The sequence below is a fragment of the Haematobia irritans genome, chromosome 4, assembly GCF_050003625.1.
Source record: "Haematobia irritans isolate KBUSLIRL chromosome 4, ASM5000362v1, whole genome shotgun sequence".
Taxonomy (NCBI): Eukaryota; Metazoa; Arthropoda; class Insecta; order Diptera; family Muscidae; genus Haematobia; species Haematobia irritans.
In genome coordinates this window covers 225,842,928-225,858,423 of record NC_134400.1, presented here as the reverse complement: position 1 = coordinate 225,858,423, position 15,496 = coordinate 225,842,928, and the positions used below count along the sequence as shown (strand labels likewise).

At 33.8% G+C, this 15,496-nt stretch overlaps 2 protein-coding genes across 2 annotated transcripts in view; both read right to left on the bottom strand.

Moving 5' to 3' along the window:
• Nucleotides 1-662, bottom strand: part of LOC142236017 (uncharacterized) — a 51,329-nt gene extending 50,667 nt beyond the window's left edge. Inside the window, exon 1 of the mRNA XM_075307268.1 lies at nt 553-662. Coding sequence (XP_075163383.1) covers nt 553-662 — 110 coding nt within the window. The remainder of the gene's footprint in view (nt 1-552) is intronic.
• Nucleotides 663-2,493: 1,831 nt separating this feature from the next.
• Nucleotides 2,494-14,970, bottom strand: LOC142236016 (uncharacterized). Its single transcript, XM_075307267.1, has 3 exons — nt 12,497-14,970; nt 2,658-2,799; nt 2,494-2,595 (listed from the first exon to the last, which is right to left on the bottom strand). The coding sequence occupies exons 1-3, from the start codon at nt 14,968-14,970 to the stop codon at nt 2,494-2,496; spliced, it is 2,718 nt and encodes a 905-aa protein (XP_075163382.1).
• Nucleotides 14,971-15,496: the final 526 nt, after the last annotated feature.

Below are 15,496 nucleotides of genomic sequence, written 5' to 3'. Positions count from 1 at the left end.
CTACTGTGAAACGAAACGCAAAAATTGCTGCAAATCACTCAACCCTGAATTCATACAAAAACGGTCCACTTCTTAATAAAAATTATTTTAAAGACAAAAGAAAATCATTAAATTACAATAATGAAATGTTGGTGGCAAACCAATAGCCAGATAGACGGACAGAGAACTAATAGTTAGTGTTCAACGACATGTAACCTTGGCTCCTTAAAATTTAATATGAACCACTACCAAAACAGAACTACAAGATCTATGGCCACTGCTGGAGAAGCGAGACTAAGGTAAACCATTGCGGCAGTATTGCGACTGACAGATCAACAACAACATGGTTAAATGCACTAAGCAATTCCTTGTGCTAAACTATAATTTATGCCTCATCCGAACGAGAAACATACAAATCATCCAAACCAACTACAGCCGTCACCGCCACCAAAGAACCCGCCAAAGATCCCTCCTACAATAGCAGTGGACTTACCCGCTGCAATCCCCTTTTGCAACCAAGTAGATGCTTAGCTAAGCTCCTCAAATCAGCTTAACAAAGTCATGATGAATTACATGTTGGCACTGGTGTCGTTACTGTTTGATGTTTTGATAAATTGCTGCCTGGGTTTTTCTTGGTTCTCTTCGTTCTGGGCTAAAAGTTTCAGCCCAAAGGAGAAAAACATTTTGGAAAAACAAAAACGAAAACAGTCTGACAAGGTCGTCTGTTTTCAATCTCAATTCGCTTTTAATTCTGGGCTTCCAACTCCACTCAACAGAGATTAAGAGTGAAGTAGGAGCCAAGAATTTCATGCAGAAGCTATTCAGTGAAATCTAGGGCAATTTGCCAATTATTTTTCCAATACAAATTCTCCAGTTGTTGTTACATAATATACTCGTCGTTCTATGTGCCTCCTGTATTGGATATCAGTGATTTGTCTTTATGAACTCATAAAGTTTCTAGATTTTGGGAGTGATGAAAAAATTGTTTTTTTTTTTATCTGCTATTTTTGGCAATGTTATTTGCATTCACATACCAATGTGCGTTTGTTTCCTAGCACGAAATTCCTAGCAACAAAAAAATTCTAAATTATTGTTATTTTTTAATTTTTCGATTTTTTTTGATTCGTTTCATCGCTAACGAAGAGGTTTTTGTCCGAACGGCGTTACATATTACGGTGCAAAAACTTAGAGAAGTTTTGGGACCCTCTGAAATAAAAAACGTTTGGAAAACGTGTATCGAAAATATTTTTCTTTTGTTAGAGTTTTTGAATTGCTTCAAAAATTTTAAACTTTAATCACCAAACAAATTTGTTTGTTACAAAATTTTTATTTTTTCAATAAAAAAATTATTTTTGAACCAAACCAAATTTCGTTTATATCATGCAATATTCTTTTTTGACTTTAAGTCTTTAATAAGACACATTTTACAGTTTATCAATAAAAATTTAATATAGTAATGTTGAGCATCTTTCCGGAATCTTCCGAACCTATCCGGAATATTTTTTTTTTCATTTTATTCATTTATTTGCAATCTATTTTCAAAAAAAAAAAAAAAACAATGAGCAAATGTTATAACTATTTACATTGACTGTGCATTGAGTTCCAGCAAACTCGACAAAGTACTCCATATATCTTAACTAATTATTTTGTGTATGGTAAATCAAGAATATGATGTCTTTTCAGCCTCTTCGCCTCGTCAGAGTCATCAAGTAGAGTTATAGCAATTATGTTGGAATGATTACTTAGACGAGGTAAGTATCGTGAACTGTAACGTTTTTCTTCATCGTCCAACAATGGAATTCCAAGATCTCTGTGTAGAGTATTGGTGTTCACAAACCAGGGAGCATCGGTCATTAACCTTAAATGCCATAAGTCCATATCAGTTTCAGAATTGCTTTATACAGCATTATTTTGTTTTCAATTGATAATTTTGAACGTTTTCCCAATAGCCAATACATTTTCTTTAGCTATAATCCAAATGCTTCCTTTTGGCAACGACATGATCTCTCCAGTTAAGCTTTTTATCAAATATTTGACACTGTCTGCTTTGGGAGTAATGCTCCTGTTTAAAAACAAATGTCTACTATCATCCAACCTAAGAGTAAATGTGACATGAGTATATTTTTCAGCATTCGACATAATATTCCACTTCATACACCAGTCATAGATACGGTTCAGTTCACCTTGAACTAGAGCAGTTGCACTCCTGAATTCATTCTGCCAAACTCAGAAGAAGTTTCATTGAAGCATACAAAAAAGTTAATCTCATCAAGATACGATTTAAGATTTAAATAAAACGGAGCTGGTAGTGATCGTTTTAGTTTAAATAGTAAGCCCTGATGCCAAACCCGATCAAAAGCTTGTTTCATATCCAAAAATACAGCAGCACAGTATAACTTCTTCAACTCGGTGGCATTGCTCTGGAGTTCCATGATGGTTCCGAAATCCAAATTGATGTTCAGGAATTAAGTCTAATTTTTTAGAATAGGTGTTAATCGCTTTTTAAAAAGTTGTTCAAATAATTTGGAGAATATAGGCAACAGACTGATCGGCCAGTAAGAAGATATTTCCTGATTGATTTTCGCATATTTCCATTGTGCGGGATAGTGACTCGTCCTTAGGATAGAGTTAAAAATTGTTGTTAGGAATACAATTCCTTTAAGAGGGTAGAACTTTACGACATCCGCCTTAATACCATCATACCCACGCTTCAAGCTTTTTATTTCCTGATTAACTTCTCTTGTAGTAAATGATTTAATGGGCAAGTCCATTTGACATGGAGTATCGAGAAAATTTGTAATATTTGCATTGTCAGCATCTCTGGAAAATGAGAAAGGGGAGAATGTTTGCTCAAGATGTTTTTTCCATGCATCAACTTTTTTTAGGATGTGCGATATGTTTCGTTGCTTTCCAGAGATTATAATCACTATTTTCTGAGGGACTTAAATTTTGCAAGAAAAAGTCCATTGAATGTTGCTTCTCTTTTTGCATTTTCAGTTTTAGCTGATTCGAAACCCGATTGAGGTTTGTTCTATCACTGGGACATCTGGTATTTGTCCATATTTTTTCGCAGTTTTCTCTTCTCTTTGATAAGCTGTCTTAATTCAAGTGAAATGCTGGAAATAGAGGTGTTATTTTCCATTCTCTGTGGAGTGGATACACTTGACGCAGAATATAAGACATTTGTTAAGGTTTCTATGGCATCCTCTATGTCTTTACCAGTTTTCAGTGGAATATTCAAATTTATATTTGAATTAAAATATCTATCAAAAACTTCTTTATTAGTCCTCTTGGTAATAAGCCTGGTACATTTACTATTTTTAGACAGCAAACGTGAATATACTCGGACTGTGATCCGAACTTAGGTCGTCTGAATCTTCTATATTTAAATTATTTTGAGATATGCCATTATACACTGCAAAGTCCAGAAAATCAGGTATTTTACATGGGTCTGAAGGCCAATGAGTATGACTTCCAGTGGATAGAGTTTTAAGGTGCTAAGAACTAAAAAAACCTCGTGAAAGTGAGAAAGATGTGAGGGAAAATGCAATTAGCCAGATTGTTTTTTGAGTTAGTCCTTATGATTTTTTTTTACATCCTTGATACATAAACGTTAATCACAAAAAATATATACTTTTCTTCCGAATAAACTTCTTTATAGGGAAAAGCAAATGAGAAACGATCTTTGCTTGTCTAAAATTTCGTTTGGGAAGAAAGAATTATTTTTTTGCGTGCAGCATTACTGAGAGAGAATGATCCACCGTCGGTGTTCCTCTTGAACCCATGATCCTTTGTATGCAAGGTGGACAATCTTACCTAGTTTTAACTTAGAACCAGCAGGAAAGAAAGTGGCACAAAGATTTGCTGGGTTAATAATTACACACAACGAAAAAATGCTTTCCTCCGGAACGAAATTATAGACTAACGAAGTTTCCCTTTGTTACACACAGAGAAGGAATATGATCATTTTTGCTACAAAAATGTTCCACATTCACCATCCAAAAATAACATTTTGCTCTTAAAACATGTTGAGGTGATCGTATTCCTTCTCTGCGTGTATGAAGTATGGTTAGGTTAGGTATAGTGGCAGCCCGATATTTCAGGCTCACTTAGACTATTCAGTCCATTGTGATACCACAGTGGGGAACTTCTCTCTTATCACTGAGTGCTGCCCGATTCTATGTTAAGCTCAATGACAAGGGACCTCCTTTTCATAGCCGAGTCCGAACGACGTTCCACATTGCAGTGAAACCACTTAGAGCAACATTGAAAAAAACTTTTTGGTGTTTGGTCGAAACTGGGTTTGAACCCACGACCCTGTGTATGCAAGGCGGGCATGCTAACCATTGCACCACGGTGGCTCCCGTATGAAGTATTGTCTTTAAGTACAAAGAAATACGAATCGATGATAATTGTTTCTCATGAAAGAAAACTGTTCTTCCAGTGTTCTTACAGGTTTTTAATTATTTTTAATGTGACTGGGAGAGGTAGCTTCTCTGTTTCATATATCTTAAATTCAGCTACTTCGTTTTCATTATGCAATCACAAATTAAATTTGTTTCTATAGTGAGTAACGTGTATAGCATTTTCTTAATTTGAAATGCTATCGCGCCTTTAAAGCTTCCCCTATGTGACTGATTTGGTGTTATGTTTTGCCATTGTTATTGTTGTTGGTGTGCTATAGCTTCCACAAGTATTATACAACTCACGACAATGACAATTCACGCAAGGACCTTTCATGACCCATCACCATGTTCGGTGTTTGTTGTACTCCAAAGTATTTTGTCATCTCTATTTTAACATAAAATGTGGACACATTCACTTGCACACTCATACATAGACACCCTGGCACTAGCACAAAAATCTTTCGATCTCTCACCCTCATTGATTTTGAAATTTCTATTTTTCCATGGATGATGGCGATGATGCTGTTTTGTTTATTTTGATTCAACTGAAATATATTATCTTTTTCTCTCATTGTATCTCTTAAACATTTACATAATTACTAATAATTATCATATTTTCATGCCAAAATTAGTTGCAGTTATTGTGTTTGACTTGGTCCTCACAACCCTCCATCGTTTAGATGAAGGAAAATTGCATTTGTGATTTCATAGGTTTTGCGGTCTTTGTGGCCAAGTAAAACTGTTTTCTGTTGAACAGAAAAATGTATTTAAAATTAATTTAAATATTTTGTTAAGCTATTAATTTGTTCGGCTCTTTTGGTTTTGGTCTCTTTGTCTGCAGTTGAATTATATATTTTTTGAGAGGAAAAAAACAATCGCCTGGGCAAAATCGTGACAATTTATAAATTAATGATTGTGAATTATGTTTAAGTAGAAAAAATGAGTGCAATGTATTACGATTGTGTTGTGGTGGATTTAATTATGTGAAAAGAGGTAGTATTAAAATTGATTTTGAAATTAGAATTTATGTCATTGTATGTGAGATATATAAAAATGAGATTACATAGATAATGACTTCAATGATGCCAAGTACCGAAGGACAAAAAGCACCCAAAAATATATTATAAATTCTAACAGACCAGTTTCCACCATAAAAACCACTCCAGCCAGCTAAAATTCAATGTACTACTAAAAAAAAACTTCCAAAGATGTATTTTTAATTTTATCTATCCAAGTGTACAGCTTTATAATTGTTAATGCTTATTTTACTTTCATTCAATCCATTTTGCTCATTAATGACTTTCAAATTTCAAAATATGTGACATTAAACTCGAATAATAACACTAGTTTACACTGAAAATTTGCATTTGATGAGAGGTGACTTTTTTATGTATTTTCATCTGCTGAATTCTAAAATGAAAGTTAAAAATTTATGTATGGAACAGTTTTTGAGATATCCCATTATGTTTAGTTTTTCGTCCTTTTTCACTAGCCAAATCTTATATCCTTGTTTGTATTTAAATGCAAGGTATTGAGATGGCGAACAAATGTGTACAATTGGATCTGTGATAAGTTAAGTGGTTCAAAATATAACGATGAATATAGGCGCATTTTCAAAGAAATTCTTGTTTTACAGTGACTCTGTGCTGCCGAAAAAGTATAAACCTTTGGAGAAACGTCTGGAAAGTGAATAAATCCGATGTCAAATCATATAAATATGAGCCACTCACCCCCACACAAATGCATTTTTATGTAGCCGAGGGGCCTTTTTGTGTGGGTGAGTGGTTCATAGTTATATGATTTGACATCGGATTTATCCGTTTCCAATTAAACAATTAATTGATTCATTTTTAATTGAAGTTCAACAATTTTGAGTGCTGAAGAAAAACATCGGATGGACAGGTCAGTCTGAGGAAGGAAATAGTAACGACTTGTTTGTTGTTCGCGTCAGCAACCAAAGATGATTGCTGACATTGTGTCTGCTACGTTTTTTGAACGCAATAAAAATTATAATAAACCAAAAATTTTCAAATAAATAGAGTGTACAACAACACATGCCCCACTGTGAAGGACACAAACAATTATTTTATATGCACTCAAAAAAAAAGTGAACCCTATATTTCACTAAAGCAGATTTAATTATATTTTAGTTCATGGAATTATTACGTTTTAATAAAGTTTCCATGACTTCAATAATTTTTTGCATACGTTAGTTAAATTATCTAAAATAGAGGAAAAAATTATACACAAATAAAGCATAAAGATTAACTAAATTCGGGTCTCCCACAAAACAGTTCAGAATTTCTTAAAATTTGTAAATTTTACCAGTAATGAGCCCATCATGAACTTTGTATGGTACTAAAGATATTTTTGCAATTTTTAACTCCAAGTTTTTCCTACAAACTTTGAAATTATCTTTAACAAGTGAAAAAATGAATTATGTCTAATAAATTTTCTTTAATTTGTGGAAAATTATTTACTTAGTTTTGTGAAATCGGCGTGACATCTGCGTTTCTAATACAGTTTAGTTAAAATTTTCTAAAATTAATATATTTTTTCTAAAACTAACTAAAATTTTCTTTCCTGGTGGGTTCACTGTTCTTTCAGTGTGGTATTTTAGAAAGGAAACAAGTTTGAAGTGTACTTTATTTAAGGCTACAGTGTTTGGGTGAATATATAAAAACCCTTTGAAACTTGTTTATTATAAAATGATTACTGTTTTCTATTGGAAATGTATACAAAACTGATAACAAAATTCACTTTTTCCAATTCGTAGCTTTTTGTCAATGTGCTCCATCATTGCATTTGCATGCGAAATGTTTCCTTTCTGATTCAGTTTAAGGAATGGTGATTATTTGTACTGATATCTTTTGGCAGCCATAATTCATCACGCCGTGGGATCTAGCAAGATGAGACAAAGTCAGGACACTGAGAATGAAAAGTCCTGACTTTGTCGCAGTACAATAGGACACCGGGACATATCAATAAGCTGGCTGCAATTTCTTTACCTAGCCTAGTGAATGTATGTAAAGGGTGATTCTTTTGAGGTTAGGATTTTCATGCATTAGTATTTGACAGATCACGTGGGATTTCAGACATGGTGTCAAAGAGAAAGATGCTCAGTATGCTTTGGCATTTCATCATGAATAGACTTACTAACGAGCAACGCTTGCAAATCATTGAATTTTATTACCAAAATCAGTGTTCGGTTCGAAATGTGTTTATCGACAAATTTTGTTCAGCGATGAGGCTCATTTCTGGTTGAATGGCTACGTAAATAAGCAAAATTGCCGCATTTGGAGTGAAGAGCAACCAGAAGCCGTTCAAGAACTGTCCATGCATCCCGAAAAATGCACTGTTTGGTGTGGTTTGTACGCTGGTGGAATCATTGGACCGTATTTTTTCAAAGATGCTGTTGGACGCAACGTTACGGTGAATGGCGATCGCTATCGTTCGATGCTAACAAACTTTTTGTTGCCAAAAATGGAAGAACTGAACTTGGTTGACATGTGGTTTCAACAAGATGGCGCTACATGCCACACAGCTCGCGATTCTATGGCCATTTTGAGGGAAAACTTCGGAGAACAATTCATCTCAAGAAATGGACCGGTAAGTTGGCCACCAAGATCATGCGATTTGACGCCTTTAGACTATTTTTTGTGGGGCTACGTCAAGTCTAAAGTCTACAGAAATAAGCCAGCAACTATTCCAGCTTTGGAAGACAACATTTCCGAAGAAATTCGGGCTATTCCGGCCGAAATGCTCGAAAAAGTTGCCCAAAATTGGACTTTCCGAATGGACCACCTAAGACGCAGCCGCGGTCAACATTTAAATGAAATTATCTTCAAAAAGTAAATGTCATGGACCAATCTAACGTTTCAAATAAAGAACCGATGAGATTTTGCAAATTTTATGCGTTTTTTTTTAAAAAAAAGTTATCAAGCTCTTAACAAATCACCCTTTATTTCGTATATCCAGTGCGGAGGGATGGTATAAACTTTGACACTTGCTTCGTCACTTCAACATCAACGATTTTCATATAATAATTCATAGAGATTTTTCAATTTGCAAATGCAAGGTGATACCGTCACACTTGTATGTGAGAATATGGTACAAAATTTGCTTGCATTTATCCACATGTCGTTTTCGTCGCTGGTATTGTTCGACAAAATAATGTTGCATTTGGTTGTCGTCATTAACTTTAACATGACATGTCGCATGTTACACATTAGCTTACTCTCATGAGCCGAATACAAGAACATGGGGTGCTGGGACAGTTGCCGAGGGATCCCGTTGGCTGTTGTTTTCCCCTCTGAATGTTGTTCGAATCTCGTGCACAATTTTTCTATCTGTCCCGAGCCATAGCTGAATCTCATATATTAAAATGTTGTGGCGATGATGTTATCTCGAAAGGTATACGTGTGTTCAAATGCCGCCACAGATAAGACCAGATACCCCTAATAGAGCTCTCTAATCGAGCAATCTATGTTTGAAACAATGCGACGACGATACGATACGTACTACGGCCATGTACTAAAAGCACTAAATGGTAGGCAACAGCACATGTGCACCAGCTCTCTAAGGGGCAATGAATTCACACCGATCGCAAGATGGTCGGATGGACCGACCTTCCACCCCTTGCATTAGTCTCCCAAAAGATGTGAAACGGCCATCATGTGTTGCGGTTTTCACGAGTATTAATATAATTTGTAAACAAATTAATAGTTTGGCCTAAAGACACTTTAATATTGTGTTTTGGGGTCTTTTTGTTGGTCTGGGGCTTTTAAATCGCTACTTTGTTTCGGAGAGCCAACATTACTTGCAACAAAGTTTAGACAAATGTTGGACAAATTAAAAACAAATTAAACATCATTTTTAAACATCGGCAAATCGTCTGTCGGCGCATGAAGAAAAAAATAGGCATGTGGCAACATTATGGCGAATGTTTGGGATTTATGAAAATTTGTGGTTTTGTGCTGATGTGTCTGAACAATTTTGACCAATTTCATTCTTTTCCATCCATCAAACGGTGTAAAAATTTGATCATAAATTTGCAGGCAATACATTGCCTCCAAAGTTGGCGGGGGCAATTTGAACATTGTTTGGCAGTAACGTTTGAGTGTCCAGTGGCCCACAATGGACACCGACACGACTTGACAACGACATCCATATCCATCTGCACCCGGTTGTCGTACGTGTGTTGGTCTCTAACAAGATTTTTTCCTCGGTCTGAGAAAGGAACCTCTCTCCCCCATCTAGACAGTCGAATACTCCTTCGCAGCAGGAGCATTGGCTGCAACATCAGAGCTATCGGAAAGTACCAAAATCGTGACCAATTTGGTTTATTTACACGTAGCGTACATGAATCTTTAAACTGTATTTGTTTGCTTCATTGCTTGTCTTTTATTTGGGGAATATGTATGGCTAAAGTATGACCAATACGGTCAGTTATAGTTGCATACCTCTTATTTCGACGACCGCAAAAAAAAAATGGAAATCATTGCGACTGGCCGCTTACTACTTCTGAGCAAGAAACTAAGTCTCCATATCAAAAAGACAAAAATAAAACTGCAAACGAATGATTGTTGAAATTTGAGCAGCAGCACTTAATTGAAATGGACAGTGAAGCTTAAATTTTATTTCTTAAATTGTCTATAAAACATGAATGCGAACAGTTTAATTATAGATTAAACGGTGTATTGTTAAGCATTTTTTCTCTTCTTTTCAAAATTTAATCAATTAAAAAGGTGGGTATGACATTGTAACAAAGAAAACAGCAAGAGGGATTAGGTTAAGAAGACTAGCTGGTTTTTGTTACAGACACATTGAGACTAACACGTCCATTGTAATGCAGCAGTTGGTAAATATTCTCTTATTAAGGAATAATAACATTTTGATTGAATATTAAGAGCATGCAAATTTGTCATTGAGGTTTGTTATGATGATCGTCATCAGCAGCATTAATGAATCAATGCTATCATTGACATTGCATGGACAAAATTACAAATAATTTAAATACAAAATTTTTTGTATACAAACTCCCGAAGGGCAAAAAGCTAAAATTCCATGTACTACTACTAAAAAAACAAAAAAAAACTTCCAAAGATGGATTATAGAACTTGTGGGTATTGATTTACTTTAAGGACTAGAGATGGTCTTATGAACCTCTATCCACATGTACATCTTATTCTTATTTTATTTTACACTCAATAATTTTTATCAGTAATGACTTCAAATTTCAAAATTGATTTTTTTTTCAGAGGAGAAACTAAATGTTTCAACATTAAATTTGGAACTATTAATATTTGCAGGTAGTCTGTTTCTTATTTCAGCTATGAGGGCTTCTTTGAATTTAATATTAACGTTTTAAATGCCATCTGTTTCAAGTTCAGAAATTATGCAATGATGCCGCTCCAGCATGAAATAAATGTACAATAATTTGTTTTTCCATTTCTAACTAGAAATATTTTTTGGTAATACTTTTGGTGGCCAAGTTCAAAGATGAACTCTCTGTCGTTCTTCCGACTTGTTTTCTTGCACATTTTGGTCCAATTTTTCTCAAATTTATTATCTGGCACCCCAATACACGCAGAGAAGAAACATGATTGTCACAATCATATTCGAAGAGCAAAATAATATGATAGGAGCTGTTTTTGCGGCGACCATGTAACATTTTAACCTGCAATCATGTTGGCTCAGTGAACATGGTTCTAAGAAAAATATAATTGTCCTCATCTAAAATGTTATTATATTGATGAAAAGAATTTTGCTTGAATGAAAAGACAATGGTCACGATTTAAAATGTTATGGTATTCATTAAAAATGTTTTTCTTCTAGTTAAAAGAACATGGCCACAACCTAAAATGTTTTGATCTTTATGAAAAAACTTTTTTCATCGTCGAAAAAAAGACGCCACTTGAGAAAAGAAACACACAAAATTAACTTTATTTGTTTGTTTTTATTTATTTATAAACTAATTCATTGTTTATTTGTATTTATAATGCCGTTCAAGCAAACATCATATATTTTTACACACTCTATTTTATTTCAATTTCAACAATAAGTAATTATTCCATATTTACATCGGGCCCATCAAATGTACAAACGCAGACATCATGTAACTGCAAATAAAAATAAATGATCCATATAGCAAAATGCAGAACAAATAACAGGTACATTTTTCAATTACACTTCCCTTTTTGTATTCACATAAAACCACGTGCCACTTCTGAATAAATAAATTAACACAAAACACAGTAAATCCGTATTCTCTGTCCATTCCAAGAAACAATCAACACACGACTGACGCGCAAAATGAAAATCGTGTGTACCTGCTCAATGTTTTTTATAAAATTCCTTTCGCTGCAAAAAAAGTTAAAAATTAAATGGTCACGAAAAAATGTAAATGGTCTTTATGGCCATGTAATGGTTCTAGACATGTCTATACTTAACCTATAAAAATACTATTTTCCCTGTAAAAAAGTCAAAAAATTTAATGGTCAGGTAAATGATTTTCCCGACCATTTAATGGTCTTAAATTTTATTTATTTTAATTATTTTATTTATTTATTCGTATTTTGGTGATCCTTAGTACAACAAGATTAAATCTTATATATGACAGCACTAAGGTTTAAGTCGATTAACAATTTATGTTAGGTTTTTGGATACAAAAATAAAAAAAAAATAAAGGGAACTATATAAATGGATTTTAATACATTTAACATTAATTATGAACATTAATTGTATTTAATAGTTTATATGAATGACAATAAAAATGGTTGCGATTTTAAATGCTACAAATATACACATTAATCAAGATTGTATAATAATAAGATTATTCTAAATGTGATTTTAATTCTTTTTTAAAAATCAATGCGTTGCTTATTAATTGAATTGTTGTAGGGAGATTGTTCCAGAGACGGATCGCATATATCAGAAATTGCTGCTCAGATCTGGAATATTTGTATCTTAATTGGATGATTTTTCTTCCTCGATTTGATCGAGCGAACTTTAACCTCTTGAATATATAAGGGGGCTCGCCACTATAAATAATTTTTTGCAGAAAAAGTAAACATCTGAATTTAATCAAGTTTTCGAAACTCATGTTGAACAGCTGGTAGGAAAACGACGATATGTGATCATAACGTTTCTTATTGAAGACATAACGGGCAATATTGTTGTAGGCTACAAGTAGCTTTTGTTTATCATCACAACTGCAATTTGCAAATATTTCAATTCCATATAAAAGAGTTGGTACAAGATACGTTTTCGCCAAAAGCATTCTGATTTGTATCGGTGTAGATAATTGTACAGCCCACAAATTCCTTAACATTCCATATGTTTTAGCGATATTTTGTTGTAAGTGGTTGGTCCAAGTTAGCGAATTATTGAATATAACTCCAAGGTTTGTAGCTGTTTGTACAATGTCGATATTGGTGTTATTTATGGTAATTTGATATTGTGAATGGTTGATGAATTTGTTTTTGGAAATTAACAGACATTTAGATTTTTTTGGATTTAGTTTAAGGTCATTGTTATAAGCCCAACTATTGATTCTGTCCAGATCATCATTTAGTTTAGATATGCAGCACGGAAGATCGTCAAGATTTGCACTTGTATAAACTTGAACGTCATCAGCATAAAGGTGAATATTGCAGTGGTGAAGGACAAGTGGCAAGTCATTAACATAAATACAGAATAGTAGCGGCCCGAGTATTGAACCTTGTGGAACACCTTTGTAAATACTAAGTATATTCGAGTTTTCTGAGTTGTGACAAACTGATTGTGTTCTACCGCTCAAATAAGACGAGACAAGTCTACATGCTGATTGAGAAAAATTAAATCTTCGTTGCAGCTTTTGAACTAGAATAGAGTGGTTTACTGTATCAAATGCTTTGCTATGGTCGAGGAGTACGAGTATTGATACCAAATTTTGATCCATCTTCGATCTTAAATATTCGACGACATCAGTAAGTACAGTAGCACAGCTTCTCATAGGTCTAAAGCCTGATTGCCGTTCAGTCAACAGTTTTTTTGATATTATATATGTATTTATTTGTTCATACATTAACCGCTCTAAGACTTTCGACAGATACGGCAATATGGCAATTGGACGAAATTCTTTGTTTGGTTTAGGTAGAGGTATTATCTTTGTGTATTTCCAAGTATTGGGAAAAATCGACTTTGTCAGAACTGTGTTGAAAATGTGTGTGAAATATGGCAGGCATATTGGTAATAATAACTTTAAAAATTTTGGGTTCAGTTCATCCATACCTACAGCGTTCGATTTAATAGATAGGAAGCTTTTCCGAACATCATATTGATCTACGCACTTGAAGGTGAACTCTTCAAACGAGAGATCTCCACAAGAGGGAAGACATTCACATGCAGAATTATTATTTTGATTGCCGAACGCAGTTTGGTTAGCAAAAATCTCATTTAGATCATTAATATCAATATTAATAGGTGTGGTACTTTTCCGCCCAATTCCAATGTTTCGAATTGTCATCCATTTTGCTCCGCTATCAACTGCATCATTAAATTTTCTTTGATAATAAGAAGATTTTGCGATATTTATTGCTTTTGTAACTTCACGTCTGGCAAGTTTAAAATGGTCATAAAGTTGTGTAGTTTTATAGCGTTTCCATCTTTTGTATTTATTATCTCTATCACGTATCAACTTCTTAATTTCATGATTAAACCACGGCTGCTGAGTAGGTTTAGTCCTTAAAACTTTTTTAGGCACACAGGCATCAAACAATATTGTTATTTTACCTTGCATAAAATTTACTTGATCTTCAACTGCTTCGTAGTAATAAACCTCGTTCCAGTTTATATTGTTAGCTATGTCATTCAGTAGATTATAGTTAATTCTGCGGAAGTCTCTGAATTCGAATACTTTGCTCTCTTTGAAAACGGTTACATCATAAGTCAAAAATAGCAAATCATGTTTGGAGAAGGATGATGCAGAAAGTTGATCATATAGTAGAACTTTTTCACAATTGTTAACAAATATTAAATCAAGTAAGGTATTCCCCGAATTCGAGAAATGCGTAGGTATAATTGTGTTTACTGAGTACAAGTCAAGAGTATTCATAGATTCATTGAGTCTCTTTTCTACCAAAATGTTGCTGTTGAAATCACCTGCGATTATAACATCATTGTAGAGCAATGTAAGATTTTCCAGAGTATCAATCAGATTATTAAAAGGTATAGTTCGATGCGGCCTATAAACTGTGCCGACAAGTAATTTCGTATTATCTGCAGTACAAACTTCTAAGAAGATGAACTCTATTTGGCTTCCACTATCTGATTTTAGTTTCATACAACTATTCAGTTCGTTGCGCACGTACATACACACTCCACCAGCATGAGAATCTCTATCTGAACGAAATAGTCTATAACCTTGTAGATTATAAATGCCATCAACAATTTCAGGTTGAAACCACGTCTCAGAGACACATATGATATCAATATTTGATGATATAAAGATTTGCCGGAACTCGTCTAATTTATTTTGTAGACTTTGTGCATTGATATGGACTATAGTTAATCCTGGTTTCTGCTTTGTTAACACACGTACCATATTGAAAAGACCGTCTTTGGAACTGTAGCAATTATTAAATGTCAGTGATGTATTTAGAGAAGCAACGCATTTTTGGTTGTATTAGACATGTTATTATATTATTATTTTTTGTTGAATATTTTATTCTGGTTATTTGATTCGGTTGTAATAAATAGAATAATCGCAATTTATAAAGAAGAATTAGGGCAAAACATATAATTATTTTTGTAATTACTATTACATTAAAATTTGGTTTTGATAAATTTAAATCGTAGATTTTAACGAAAAAACTGTTCAAGCTGTTCCTGGGAATCAATACGTACACCTCTGTCGTTGTCTGAAAGTTTCACATATACGAGCCCGCGTACTGTGAATGCAGCTGTCAATTTTTTAAGTTTTTTGTATTTAAGTGCGGATTGAAATATTTTATAATTTTCTTTACTTAAATCTTCATTGACAAAAAATTCTATCATTTAAATGATAGAACATGTTTGCGGTATTTGAGAACCATTCAAATGCTTATTGCCACCATACATTTTTCTCCGAT